We start from the raw sequence: 16,080 nt of genomic DNA on the forward strand, positions 1-16,080 counted from the left end.
CATGGAATATTTAAATAGGTCAAACATTCCAGATATGTATTATCTCATTTAACTCTGAAAGGTAATTTACTGTACCCACTAATGACAGACTCTGTGCTAGGTATACAAAGATGATGAGAAGATACAGCTTTTGCCCAGAAGAGTTTTGGGCTGAGCACTAATGAATAAAAGGAATATACATCCCAGGTAAAAACAAACAAACAAACAAAAACAAAAAACAAAAAAACAAAAACTGTATCACTGGGAAAGGACAGAAGATATTTGAGAAACCTAAAAGTTCAGTGGGACAGAACAGTCAGCAAGATGCACAGAGAAAAACCTAATAAACACTAAAACCCATATTTTATATTACAGGTATGTCATAGGATTCACATAGTAGGATATTCTTAAGTTATTATTGAAGTGTTACAGCAAGTTCTGCTTCTCGAATTATAATTCATAAAATAATAAACCAGTGCCTTCATAAAATTTCACCTAAGTTTGACTTTGCATGTGCAATCTGCCATCTGCTTAAGAAAGAACTCTGGAATTCAGAGAAATTTGTTATTGCCTACTGTTATGAATCACAGAATTAAAGCATCATTATTAAGTTCAATACCTTTAACTCACATGCTTAGAAACTGAAGGGTAAAGTCACATTAGGAAGTGTTTAGAGAATATTTTATAAAAGGCTTTGAGAGATGCCAAGAGAAATTTTATCTTAAGAATGAAAGTGAAGGAAAAGTTACACTGTTGGAATTTTAAAATGAAAATACTCAAGGCCCTATGTACTTTAACATTATCAAAATACAGAAATTTCTATAGAAAAGGGGCTTTTACTCTATACACTTCTATATAGTAACATGAGATACTAACAGGTTAAGATTTGTGATATATGTGGGTAAAACAAAATAATATTTACTATTAATTTGTGTGATGTCGATCTAGAATTTAAAAGAAGGCTATTTTTGAAGACTCAATCCTAATTCAAGTAAAATTAGAATTTTTAAACATTGAGAAATGTGCAAAAGGAAATACCCTTCAAAAAAATCATTTCCACAAACTTGAGAAAAGCGATGACATAGTCATTTTTAAAAAAAGATGTTTTGTAGGAAAATAATCTATATGGTTGGAGGCTATGAATAAAACATTAACAAGAGGAAATACCCATACGGCCAGGTTGCTAACTACTTTTTTGCTTTTAGTGCCCTGTCCTTAAATTAAGAACACCAAAAGAAACCTTTTATACAAGTATGCTAACCATTGGAAATCTTGAGCATTGCCAACCAAACAAAATATGCCAGAAAAGAAATGTTTTATGGCCTGAAGCAAATCCCCTGTATTTCCTGCTGCTTCTTAAATTATTTCTGCTTCTAAAATGGCATGAGTCACCAATGAAAGAAAGTCCTCAAGAGTCACCAACAAAAGAAAGTTTTCATGTTTTTTCGTGAAAACAAATAAGGGGAAAAGACTCAAGTATAGGGAAAATAAGGATACATATTAAGTAAAAATATATAGCAACAAAGGAGAGAAAAAGGGACAGAGAAAGTTTTTGCATTTCATCTGGTTTACTATTCTGGCATTTGGTAAATATTTATCAATTCATTATGTCATTTTGGCATACTCAGTCCAAGACTGAAATACATTAATGTAAATAGATATTTAATAGTTCAACTATACATGCTTAAGTTTTCTACAATTGGGGAAACTGATACTATAAGCTTATCTGTATCATATTTTGACTTTTGCATATATGCAACTTAATTTTTAATTTAAAAATTAAATGTCATAATAATAAAAAATGTGCATATGAGACAATATGAAGGTATAAAACATGCTAAAAATGTGTTGAAAAGAGCAGCGATTTGAGAAAAAACAAGAAACAAATTATGTATGAGAGAGTGACATTGTACATTAGCATCGATGGACAAATATGCAGGGAATAGACAGTTTCCACATAAAGAAACAATGAGTCTGCTTATACAATTCAAATATCAATTATTACTGCCTATTCCACGAAATTAGACTGAGGGAAAAGATCAGCAATGATTTTAAAATCCAGAAAGCTTGATAGAACCTGGAATCTGTAAAAGTCAGAAGACATAACATTGGTTTTGGAGCTCTGAGCTCTACCAGTTTTCCTAAGCACGTATCTTTGACAAAGTCCTTAACTTAGTCAAAGTTTATAATAGCAAAAGGATTTCTCCTTAAACTTGGGATGACTGATACATTATTATGTCTATTACTTCTTGATATACTATACCAAGCTGTTTTTCACATTTATATTTTGAATGTACTTTACATTCTTCCAAGTTTCAAAAACTTATTAGCGTTTTTATTTTTAAAAATAAGGAATGAATTTATTCAGCAGCTAGGACTTCTGAATTTAAATACCTTCAGTTAACGGTGACTTAAATATTCTAATAGAGTGGAGTTGATAGTTTTTTAATATTAAGAAGATTTAAAAGTGCTTAAATATTACTGATGATTAAGACTTTAGACCACAGTGATTCTCAGCATACAAATTAATTTTGGTATCTATTTTTAAAATCAATGTTTTCTAAAGAATTATTGTCTTTTGAATGATTTAAAGTGGTAAGCAGCAAATTACATATAGAAGTTTGAGCCTAAAATGACACAAACATATAATTAATTTCTCTAGAAATGTCTCTAAATTAAGTCACTTGTTTTAATACAGATATGTGTAGTAAGAAAGTTACAGGGCTAGTATGAGGCACATGATAAATGTAGTCATGAAAGAAAACAATTTTTAATTTAGTAGACTCTATCAATCTGGAAAACCATGAATATTTACTATTAATTCAGTATGCTGAAAACTAGATAAAAGTGAGAGAGTATATATAAAAAAAAGAGCAACATAAAACACTTACTATAATAGTATTAACATCAATCACAATTTCTATGATCATATACCTACATTTGAAATCATGAGTTCAATGGTAGTTTTACATTCCTAGGAAGAATATTAAAATAAACATTTATTTTCCTTTATAAAATACACATTAAAATACTGGAAAACCTTGGGCATATAGTCAAGGTCTTTATTCTGACAGCAAAATTTCAATATGATAAGAAGTACCATTAATGATATAAAAAGTTTTTGTATAGATCATCTTCAGAACCTTCTACCATTTCATGTAAATGTAGCTTCTAGAAGTTATATAATTATACCTTTTCCATCCTATTACTCCTTAAAGAGTATAATATATACAGTTGTTTTTACTTTCTTTTACCATCACTTAGAATCTCCTAATGATTCAACGCAGATCAGTATGGATTCATAGATTCCTAGAAAATGTAATATACAGATAACTCCAAGGAGTTTATAGCCTTGTATTTGGAGCAGACCAATGAAAGAATAATTTCCAAAAAACAAGGCAAATATTGTAGTGAAGATTTTGGGGCAGGCCTATAGGAAAACCAGAAGTGGACTCCCTCAATCAACCCAGTATGGTATTTCAGGAAAGGCTCCATGGTGGTAAAATTATAATAATTTAAAAATAGACAAATAGATAGAACTTATGACTCATGAAAAAAATAGTTATGGAAATAGTAGGGAAACTCAACTTGAAGTATCAGTTTGTACAAAGCTGTCTACCAAAAATTCCAGTGGAACTCACTATTCTAATCATGTTACTGATCATGCCTTTGGTGGTGTTCTCACTACCACCTTTGGGCTTTGATATTTTACACCCAGCCCTTCTCCATTAGGTTCTGGAAAAAAATTAAGCCCTAATATCTCGACATATATTATATGTCATAAAATAACTTCCCCCTTAAGCATTCCATGTGAAATCAGCTATGTAGTATCCATGGGAAAATTGAGAAATGAATGACTCAATCATTTTCCGTAGGACTTTCTTCCTTCACAGAACCCTGATGGAGAATGGTTGCTTAACTTATACAATGAATTCTAATATTTAAATATTTTTACTTAAAATTTACATCTCCTATGAAGCTTTATATTTTCTCATGATGCTATTTTATATATTTCTACAAATAGGTTTTGATCAAATATAAAAGGTATATGTCAAAATATATGTAAGGTACAATATATAAAATATTTTCATTCATTGCTAAAGAAGAGCTTGTGAAAAAAATAGAATTACATATTTAGAGACCATCTAGCTCACTGATGCATTGCATATAGTCCATCTAGCTTAGTAATAGCATTTGATATCAAATTTCAAAATGAAAAATTAAAAAGTTGCCTTAATGCTGCTCTCAATTATGCCTAGATTTTGACATATTGGCACCTAGAAAAGATTATAATTTTCTCACTGACATTCCATAATGCAGATAATCTTTGTTAAAATTTTTTTTAAATGTTTTTATTTATTTTTGAGACAGAGAGAGGCAGAGCATGATCAGGGGAGGGGCAGAGAGAGAGGGAGACACAGAATCTGAAGCAAGCTCCCGGTTCTGAGCTGTCAGCACAGAGCCTGACGTGAAGCTCGAACTCACAGAGTGTGAGATCATGATCTGAGCTGAAGTCAGACACTTAACCTATTGAGCCACCCAGGCACCCCACACAGGTAATCTAATTTGTAGAAATAATGTACTCTTTCTCCCCAAAGGCTCAGCATGACTGTTTTTATGTTGAATGGAAAAAAGTTTCATATAAGCATTTTTACTTTTTGTGAATAGTCTTTTTCTAAAAAGTTGCCCCACCCTAACTTTGTCTTTCTCTAATCATTTCTTTCTGTTTGATCATTAAATACCCAATTTTATTTATTTTCCTTTTTGACAGCTAATTGTGCTTTTGGTGTTTTTATGTTTTCCAAAGAGTTAAACCTTTTTATAACGCTGATTATTTGGTATTCATGTCAAAAGATAGTCAAAGTACCCAGTCTATATTAATAAAATTTAAAAATATTAAATTAAGATGAAAAAGATGTGGAAGAATTCTTATAATCACAATTCAACCTTACTATTTGAAACACTAAATTTGCACCTCTAGCACAAATTTTTAACATGCATGCCAAAATAATATTTAAATTTCTTCATGAAAGTATTTTATGAAATAGCACATGAAAATACCAATATCTGCCTGTGAAAATGGATTAGGGTGATACAAATGAAATACAAATAGGAAACTTTCAGCTTTACACAATCCGGGCTTTGTTATTTGTTACATATAATATTTTTTTATTTTTTTAATACAAAATTTATTGTCAAATTGGTTTCCATACAACACCCAGTGCTCATCCCAATAGGTGTCCTCCTCAATGCCCATCAACCCCTTCCCCTCCTCCTCCCTCCCGCCCCCACCATCAACCCTCAGTTTATTCTTAGTTTTTAAGAGTCTCTTACCGTTTGCCTCCTTCCCTCTGTGTAACTTTTTTTTTCTCCCTTCCCCTCCCCCCATGGTCTTCTGTTAAGTTTTGAAATGCTACTAGTACATTGTTTGGTAAGATTCACTTCTATTTCCTCATTGATCCAACGATCACGTATATTTGAAACCAAAAATATTCAAAATAATGCTTCTATGTTATTGTAGCTCTATCAGGTAAAGAAAAATGACAATTGGCCCTAGTAACATTGAGAAAGGCAAATAGTAGGTCTTTGGAAACTCAGTGATAACAATTAAAATAAACTGTCCACATTTTAAAGGTACTGGAAAGTAAATTATCACCTACCTGTTGTATGTAAGGAAAAACAGCAGATTTTCATTCATACTTCTTTTTTGCTGAAGAGGCTTAATATTTACCTAATATTATAGGTTTTTAACATGTTTATATGCCATCTTTTGTGGGATTGAATCACTCATTCTATGATTAAAATCTAGTCCACATGTTGAACAGGAAAAACAAGGCCACATAATCATATATTACCTTTTTCAATATGCATCCTTTTCGATTCATGTCCCATATCATGACCAGCCAAATCTCCCTCTTTGGGCCCAGGGAGGACGTTTGGTGATAAACCCATCAGCATCTGGTTCATGGACAACCCATTCTGATGGACAGCTGTCAAGCCCGAAACAAAAGAACAAAGACAGAAACACCATGACACACAATGTTCAAACAAATTAATTAAACTCATTTGGACTAAAAAATAAATAAAATATGATGGTTTAAATTGGTATTATAATCTAACTCTAAGAATACTGAGAATTGGTAACCATGATAATCTTAAGAATAAGAAAAATAGTGGAAATGAAAACATTTTATCTTATTTTTATTTCACAAAGAATATAATATTTTTAATATCTGGAATACTTTTGAATGGCCATAACACTATGAGCACTAAAAGCTGTTAGCTTTCAACAAGATAAGGCACTGAAATAACTGTTTCAATATTCATAATCTATACTAGTCAATAAAACACAAGGTTTCATAGATACCAAAGTACTTCTTTAAAATTTGGATTTGAACTCAAACTTGAATATACAAGTGCCCAATTAATATCTATTAAATGGCTGAATGAATAAAAATAATAATTGCTTTCTTGAAGTATTGATAGTAACCTGTAACTGCTGAAATAATAAAGTAGATAACAAAACACCCTTATGATTTTCAAAATCCAGTCAATAAATTTCTTAATAAATTGCCCATGAAAATCCTAGTTGGATGAATACATATTCCATAAAAACTTACCTTCTCTGAAAAAATAAGATTTTTTTTGAAAATATCATAAAACTATATTAGGAATTATCATTAGGAAATCACCATAGCAATAATTGTGTGAAGGAAGAATCTTCAGCAGATGATTCTAAAACGAGTGGAGTGAAAGTTTGATGAAAAATATAATATCCATGTAGTCTTAATATGTTTCCTCACAAGATTTATTATTGTTACTTATTACTTACAAAGGTTTAAAAAAAAAAGAGTAACTTTACAGCAGAGAAATCTAGTATTTACCACCTTAACCAAGAGATAGCTATGACAAGTATGGGAAAAACAAATGTCTCCTGGAATGATACACCAAGGGCATGCTATCATGCTTCTGTGATCCTTGCCAAAATTTCATAACTTAAGTCTAATCATGAGAAAACAAAAACATCCAATCTGAGGGAAGTTCTACAAAATAAATGGCCTATATACTTTAAAAAATATCAAGATACTGAAAGACAAAAAAGACTGAGGAATGGCTCCAGATTAAAAGAGACTAAAGAAATATGACAAGCAATTGCAACACGTGATCCTGGGTTGGCTTTTGGACCAGTAAAGAAAATCTTTTGCTACTAAAAATACTAGTGAGAAAAAAAATAAAAATCAATAGTAGTGGGAAAGTTGGTGAAATTTGAAAAAGATTTATAGTTTAGAGAATGGCACTATAATAATCTTAATTTCCTGATTCTGATCAATGCTCTGTGGTTATGTAAGAGAAATTCCTTGTTTCTAGAACATAAACAATGATGTATGTGAGGTAAAGAATCATGATGTCCACGATAGGAACATTAAAGTGCCATTAGGCCAATATCTCTTTCAGAGACACTGATGATCGGGTGAATATGGGTAACGAGTGTGAAAGAATTTTTTGTATTATTTTTGAAATGTCTGTTAGTCTAATTTTCAAAAAAACACATTAAAATATGCACATATGTAAACATGTATTTGCATATGTGTGTGTGCATGCATTTGTGTGCATGTGTACGTATTTCCATTTGGACAATCATGGTAGTCCAAGTATGCAAAAATTTCTCCCTTGTTCTATCAAGAATAAAAAAGAATACAATGATTAATTTAAAACATGAATGTATAACAAAATTATTTCAAATTGTTCCCTATCTGCCCATAATTTCCATTTAAGTGTCATGAAAAAATATTTTTCTTTCTCTAGGACAGTGCCTTTTCACTGACGACATCTTATAAAAGCATAAAATATGAAATGAATATGCATCATAAAATCTAATGTCAGCACTGCACATAAGCATACAGAAAATATTTTATATGAGAAATTGTTTTAACGAAACCAAACTTTGGGATTAAAGTTTGCCAGCCCCAGCAAATGTCATTGATTTGGAATGGTTATCAAATGATATTTTCACTTTTATTAATACACAATGATTATCATCTCTTACAAAATTAGGGAAATATGTTCTAGACAGGCCAAATCAAATATTCATATTTAGAATTATGTTGAACTATATACTTATCAATAATTAACTACTTTTTAAATAATGGTATTATATACAATTTAACCTAATATTTGTTATCTATCTCAATAATATTCATATTAAGGATTTCTGCTTTATGCAAACATTCTTTATGATTTATAAAGACACTTTGTAGCACATGTTTTTCCTATTATAAAAATATTCTCAACAACCAAATAACTTCAGTAAGTTATGTGTAATTAGATATAGTTCATACCACAAACATGATTCCTTCAAATTAACTAAATCCTGGAAAGGATACAATGGATATTGATTCTGTCAACCGATATAGTCACTGTTAATATGTTCATTTTATTGGAAGAAAAGTATTAGATTCTTAACACAAAATACAGATACAAAATAACCAGTTCATTGAATGGTATTTTTAACTTTACTCTTGATTTTCTTGGTTAAATATCTAAAAATGTTATCATGAAATACAATAGAGCCCCTGCTCTTTAGAATTTAATAATAATATCTGACAATGATATGCATCATTGACTTACTAAATCAAATCCTAAAATTTAAACAATTTAAAATTCTTCCATCCAGTGGTCATAAGAATGACAAAGCAATTTTTTTAAGTCTATCGTTTTGACTGTTACTTACTTTTATTTCTCTCTGTGGATATTTTTCTCAACGCAGGGGTGAATTGTGAATTCTGAAAATGGATAAATTTCAAGAACTGGTGGGGGGGGGGGAGGAGGGGACAAAGGAATAAAGTTGAATAATCCCTAAGCCATATACCTAGCCACTAGCTACCTGCGAGCTGGAGGTGTTTACTTCAGAAACTAATCTGGAAGGTTACTTTCTCTGTTTCATAGCTCAAATCTTTATGTGTGGCATCAAGGAGAGGGAGTTTATATCAGAACCTGTTAATGTAGTACCATACCTCATGATATTGCAAACTGGGAAACATAATTTTGAGAGATGGCTATTGCTACAGAGCTTCAGAACATGATACATCTGAGATCTATTTGGAATGAGGGCATTTTGATTAGAAAAGCCAGCTGCACCTAATAAAGTTTAAAATGGTGACAAGTAGAAGTATGAGACCTACGGATTCTGTCAGAAGAGCTCTCGGTCCGTGCTGGGGAGCTGGACACGCTGCTGCTGCGGTGTGATGATGGGTGGCTGCCAGGCCTCCGGCCCTCCTCCAGAGAGGGTGCAGGTGAAGGGCTGTCTGGGACTCGCTCCTGGGGCACCGCGGGAAAGAATCGGGGGAGAGAAGAGGTAAATACATGGGAACTTGACTTCCTTCGCGAGTGTTGAGTTTCGTTAATGCAGTACTGTAGAAATGCAAAGGAAATAAATTCATCCTTCGCTGACATTTTAACCTTTCATTTGAACATAGCCAAAGTAGGGAAAGACGAGTTAGCAAACTGGTTCTACAGGCAAGCAGATCAGCAGATGCCAATCCCCTCTTTGGATAAAAAAGGAGCCCAAGAAGGCAATCCTTTCATTTTTATTTTTTTAAGCTTACTCATCAAGTGGGAGGGAGAGAGAGAGAGAGAGAGAGAGAGAGAGAGAGAGAGAGAGGAAGAGGAGGGACACAGAGAGAGGGAGAGAGAAAATCCTAAGCAGGCTCTACACTGTCAGCATGGAGCCCAACATGGGGCTTCACCCCATGACCCCCGTGATCATGACCTGAGCCTAAATCAAGAGTCCGATGCTTAAAAGACTGAGCCACCCAGGTGCCCCAAAAGACAACCATTTCATAGCCTATTAGACAACACAAAATAACAGAACAAAGCAGGTTTCAATTCTAGACAATTATCAATTTAAAGAAATCCCTAGATTCTATCGCCTCAGCAGTGTCTAAGGATCATTTAGCACACAAATTATCAATGTGACAGACCATAATAACAATACCAGAGGAGTTATTCACAGCTATTTCATCATGGCACAGCTCTGGACACACTTGGATGGTCACATTTTAAGGCATCATAGAAATCGATTATTATTTAACATTGGAATAATTTTGTTTGATTCAAATAATTTTCAGACTACCCCCTTCTCTTAGCTCCAATTCAACCACATATATGTATTAGGGGAAATTCATGAAATACGTATTAGTTGTAGCCCAGGGAAACTTGGTATTGTATTTCCTGATACTATTTTGTTAACACATCCCATTCCATATCCCTCCTGCCAAGCCCTGAGCCTTCCCCCTTAAACTAATGTGCAAATATATCATATAACTGCCTCCAATGAACTATTATGGTGTTACAGATTAAATAAGATACCTACTTATTAACATTTTCTTCTTTGAGCAGTAATATATTTATACCTTCAGACATCAAGGCACATAGGCCTTGAGGAACTGTCTTTTCCATAATTAATAAATATTTGAATGGTTAAAAGCAAACTACATATGTAATAAATAAAATTAAATAAATAAATAAATAAATAAATACTTATTCAGGTGCAAAAATGCAAATATTAAGAGAGCAGGCTTTAAAAAATATAAAAGAAAAAAAAAGTTCTAAAATAACTAACTTGTGAGAGGTCAACTGACCAGTGAGAATGAGGGTCATGCATATCTTTGGTCTCAGAGGCCCCATTGGTCTGATCAGATTCCCATTAGGATGGTTCCCATTCCTGCTTTGCATTAGAATCACCTGGGAAGTTCTTAAACATGCCTATGTCTGGGCTTTGCTCCCAGAGATTCTGGCTTACTGAGGATTTGGGGATGAATTGTGTCCCCAAAAAGAGTGCGGTCCTGATCCCCAGTACCTAAGAATGTGACTTCGTTTGCAAAGAAGTTTTTTTGCAGCTGTATTAGTTAAAATGAGGTCATACAGAAGTAGGGTGGGCTTTTAATCCAACATGACCCGTGTCCTTACAAGAAGATATTGTGAAGAAATGAGAGAAAATGTCGTATGAATAGAGAGGCAGAATTGGGCTTTAGAACTGAGTTACTAAGAATGCCAAGGATTTCCAGCAACCACCAGAAGCTATGGAGAGACAAGGAATAATTCTACCTAGATCTCAGAGGAAGCACGGCAATGCTGACATCTTGATTGCAGACTTCGGGCCTCTAGAATGTGAAAGTATACATTTCTATTGTTTTAAACCACCCAGTTGATGGTGCTTTGATACAGCAGCTATATACACTGAATCAGAAGTAGAGCCCAGACATCAGTATATTTTTAAGACTCCAGGTGATTTTAATGTGCATTTAAAAGTGAGCACTGCTGGTCTCATTCCTGTTTAATTTTTCAGTCCTGAACATTGTTGATAAACATCTTCCACATATATGCGAAGTCTTAATTTTTGTAAAAGCATGACAAAGAAAACGAAAATAACCAGAAAAAATGACCAAGCCCTCTTCCAAAATTCATGCCTAAACCAGTTTCCCATTATATATATTTCATGGAATAAAAGAAGTAGTCCCATAAGAAACTTCATGACCGAAGATTTGAGAGGTCTCTCAATACTGTAGCCAAAACAAAGGAAAAGAGAAACAACAACAACAACAACAACTAAAATCTTTCAAGAATTTCAATGCATATTAGAATCTTGTTGTAAAGATAACATTTTGAACTTTAGGAGCTTTTGGACTAATCTAAAGTGTGTGGGTTGGTTTCTGTAAAGGACAATTAAAACCTCCCACAGGAGAGATGTAGTATCAATATTATATAACACTAGCCCTTTACCTTAATTGATTAGAGGTTAAGTACTCTATTTTCTACAAACAGCAAAACTGGTATGTAGGTAAATGTAAACCTGACACAATATATTGTCCTACCCGAGTCACGTGGGGTTGCATTTGAAAGACCGAAAATAAGCAAATGAGAGAGAGAAGTGGGGCAGAAGAGAGGAAAGAGGAAGACATAACCCCTCAATATTAATATTTACAATTAGCTTGTTTAGGGAAGTTTATGACACATCATACATTTGTTATACTAAGGGATACCAATATAAGATGGTATCCAACTGTGCAATTTGGGGGTGAAAATATTTTGGAATTGGGGCACCTGGGTGGCTCAGCCAGTTAAGCGTCTGACTTCTGCTCAGGTCATGATCGCATAGCTTGTAAGTTTGAGCCCCGCATCAGGCTCTGTGCTGACTCCAGCTGTGCTGACTCCTGACATCAGGCTCCAGCTCAGCATCTGGAGCCTGCTTTAGATTCTGTGTCTCCCTTTCTCTCTGCCCCTCTCTCTGTCTCAAAAATAAATAATAAACCATTAAAAAAATTCAAACTATTTTTAAATCTATGTCTCAAATAACACAAAAATGAACATATCAGTTATTTTTCCAAACTAAAAAAATCAAAGAAGGTATACTTCTAAATGACCTGAGGTCTTTAGTCCACACGGCAAACAAATAACCTAAGTTTCTAAAAAACAAAAAGATACATGATTTAAAAGAATAGAGAATTCATAACTGGATGCTGAAAGTTACTTCCTATCTTCTAATTGCAATTATAAATCCTTTTCTTTTTAACATTCACTCCTACCCTAAATTATGACACAAACTATACATTTATTATGTGTCCAGTTTAATGAGTTCTGTCAAGATCTAGAACATTCCCATAACCCCAGAAAAATTTCTCATGCCCTTTTCCAGCTTGATTCTCATAAACAACTACTTTCTGAATTCTATCACCGTAGAGTAGATTTTCTGGTTCTAGAATTTCATAAAAATGAAATCATATAGTAAATTCTTTGTTTCTGGCTTCTTCACAACAAAATGGTCTTTGAGATTCATCCCTGATATTGCATGTGTCATTAATTTACTCTTTTCTACTGTTGAATATATTCAACTGCACAAATATCCCACAGTTTGTTACCCTCTCCCCTCCCCCAAATGGCAATAAGGTCATGTACTTAACTGCTTGAAACAACACTGTACTTAATGTGTCTTTCCAGTAGCTATTCAGATATATCTTGGAAAAAGCTTCTTAATCCTTTATGTATAATACTGTATACAATTCATTTATAGTCTGTATAAATGTATTAATAAGTTATGCTACAGCTAACTGCATAAATGACCAGAGATACACTAAAAGGAGTCTAATCTTGATTTCTAAGAATTCTAATAAAGAGAACACAAATTTGTCTAGACTTTAAAGGTCAATTCCTCATACATCTGGCTCTCACACACAAAAGTACATGGTATGTATTTGAAAAAGAACAGTATATATATATATACATGGGTGTGTATATACATATATACATGGGTGTGTATATATATATACATGGGTGTGTATATATATATATATATATATACTGAACAAAATGTTTATATATAAACATTATATATTATCATTATATATTATCATTATATAATATAATATAATATTATATTATGTATAATATATTAATATATTATATAATGATAATATACATATTATCATTATATATTATAATATATAATAATTATATCATTATATATTATCCTTATATATATAAACATTATAATATATATGTATATATTATGTTTGTTTGTTTGTTTATTTATTTATTTAGAGAGCTAATGGGAGAGGGGCAGAGAGGCAGACAGAATCCCAAGCAGGCTCCACACTGCCAGCGTAGAACCTGATGCAGGGCTCGAACTCATGAACCATGAGATGGTGACCTGAGCTGAAATCAAGAGTCAGATGCTTAACTGACTAAGCCACCCAGGTACCCCAAGAACACTCTATATTTTTCTTTGCTGAAACTAAAATTTTATAAACTAACCATTCTATTTTCTTCAAAAAGTCACTTTGACAATGTTAATTCATCAATACGTTTTAATATTTCTCATAACAATTATGTAAGTGATCATATATGCAGTGGCACATGTTTGGATGCACAGAGATAAAGTGCAATCTTGAAATAAATCATTCCCTCTAAAGTCATTTTGCAAGTCTGAGTTTCCTGTCATAATAGATTTCTTACTGGTGCTAATGGAAAGCATGAGAAACTGATTTTTTCCTGAGATATTTAACTCATAAAATACTTAAACACTTAATGCATAAAATTTTGGCAACAATAATTATGCCATTAAAAATAATTATTTATTTTATTTTCCACATAAGTATAAAAATTATTTCATTAGTCAACATATTTAACTGTCAAAGCTTTCCTTGATATTCCTTTCATTCATGCATTATTCACTTATTCATTTATACATTCAAAATACTCTAAACATCATATACTAAACTAGGTAAAAAATAAACTGGATTTAAATCTAATGTAAAATACACCTTAAAAGCATAATTGAAGGCTTAGAAAATGTAGGTGAAATTGTATTTAATTTAGCTTTAGCTTATTTTTACTTTAATTATAATTGTTTCTCTAAGAACAAAGGATACAAAGACAATACTTAATACTTTGATTTAAAGAAAATATTTTAATTTATGCAAATTTTTATTATTTAAAAGCTAAGTATTCAATTGAAACTTTCTGTAAATTGAGACACAACATATTCAGTCATTTCACTTAATGTATAATTTCAATCTTTGGAACATGATGTATTGTTCTTTGAAGAATTTCATTAAAGTAAAATCCACTGAGCAAGTAAGATTTGAATACATTGTTGCACAATAAATTAATTTATTTCAACAGCTTAATTCTTTTATCATATTTATATGCTTGCCTTTCCAGAGTATGCTATAAGATGGAGAATAATGGAGACAGTAAAGAATTGCTTAGGAGAGAATCTCATAATTATTACTGAAACAAAATAGATAATGAGTTTTATTCAGACATAATAAGAAAGAAGCAGTTCAATGTCTATAGGAAAACTATGTAAACTGGATTTATCATTTCATTTGTGTAATACCCTTTAACCTCCAAGATGGGCCTGAAGTGGGACAAAGAGGAAGAATATTTAATTTAATACTTCAACACGCTGCTTTATAGTCCTACATCATAACTCCACCAATCAATAAAACACAATCCTTTGCAATGTTCCATCTTTATAAAACCAGCCACAATAATAAATGAGAATTTAAGAGGAATACCCTCTCACACACAAAAAAAAGGTCATACTAATAAACTAATGGTAGCAGAATAACAATAAAGAAAAAGCTGCATTTATTGTTTCTGGGTAGAGCAAGACGTATTAGTCTCCAAGATAATTCAGAATCAAAGGTGGAATTCAAAATAGTGTATTCCAAAATTCTAAAACAAAAAGTATAAAATGCTCAGTATTACACATGGGGCAATTGAATATTTAAAAATTACATTACCACAGCTGCCTCCTGTCTATCACAAAATGCATTATATTTTATCAACTGAAAATATTTTCTTAATGTAAGTCTAAATAATCACAACCCACTCACAATTCATTTCTCTAAAGGATTATTTCATTTAGCTTCATGTTGCTCCCTTTTTAATTATCTGGATTTTCATATGTTTATCAGTTAGAGATTCCATCACTCAATACGTTATAGAAGTGGAGAGAGGATAGTTCTAACATTAAATGTTATCATGATGTAACTTTTAACTTACAAAATTGAACTTGACTAGCACTTTATAACCCAAACTCCTGAGGTTTAAGACAACTCAGACCTATTCATTTATTCAAAGAACATTTACTGAACATCTAATATGTGCCAGTGTCCTAGGCTCTGGTCTTATATATACAACTAAGCAGAACTGATGAAAATCCTTTCCCTCATGGAGCGTGTATCTTAAGCGGTAAATGTTGTTAGTGGAGTCCAGAACCATATATGCACAGTGATGAAGTGTGACATCTAAATTTCCTTGCTCTGGAAAAATTATCAGACAAAATAAATAGTAGAAATAGGATTCTGGATTCAGGAAAAAATGTTTCAAAGTAGTTCTGGAAGACACAGTAAACAATGCTAATATACTTGCAGCTGGTCTCTACCTTCTGTCTGTCAGGCAGACACCATCAAAATTCCGTGACTCAGAATTCTAAATTGAGGTTCCAAGGAATATTTACGTAGCTCTTTTTGTTTGTTTTTGTGATGATACACAAGAAATACTCAATGTTTCTAAATGTAAAACTGGTAGAACCCA

The 16,080-nt window shown here is 32.3% G+C and overlaps 1 protein-coding gene across 1 annotated transcript in view; it reads right to left on the reverse strand.

Moving 5' to 3' along the window:
• DACH1 (dachshund family transcription factor 1) overlaps window positions 1-16,080 on the reverse strand; it is a 431,702-nt gene that overhangs the window by 109,681 nt on the left and 305,941 nt on the right. The window contains exons 5-6 of the mRNA XM_027064982.2: window positions 9,162-9,297; window positions 5,835-5,969 (exon numbers count right to left, since the gene is read on the reverse strand). Of these exons, the coding sequence (XP_026920783.1) occupies window positions 5,835-5,969; window positions 9,162-9,297 (271 nt within the window). The remainder of the gene's footprint in view (window positions 1-5,834; window positions 5,970-9,161; window positions 9,298-16,080) is intronic.

Source organism: Acinonyx jubatus, chromosome A1 (genome assembly GCF_027475565.1).
Source record: "Acinonyx jubatus isolate Ajub_Pintada_27869175 chromosome A1, VMU_Ajub_asm_v1.0, whole genome shotgun sequence".
NCBI lineage: Eukaryota > Metazoa > Chordata > Mammalia > Carnivora > Felidae > Acinonyx > Acinonyx jubatus.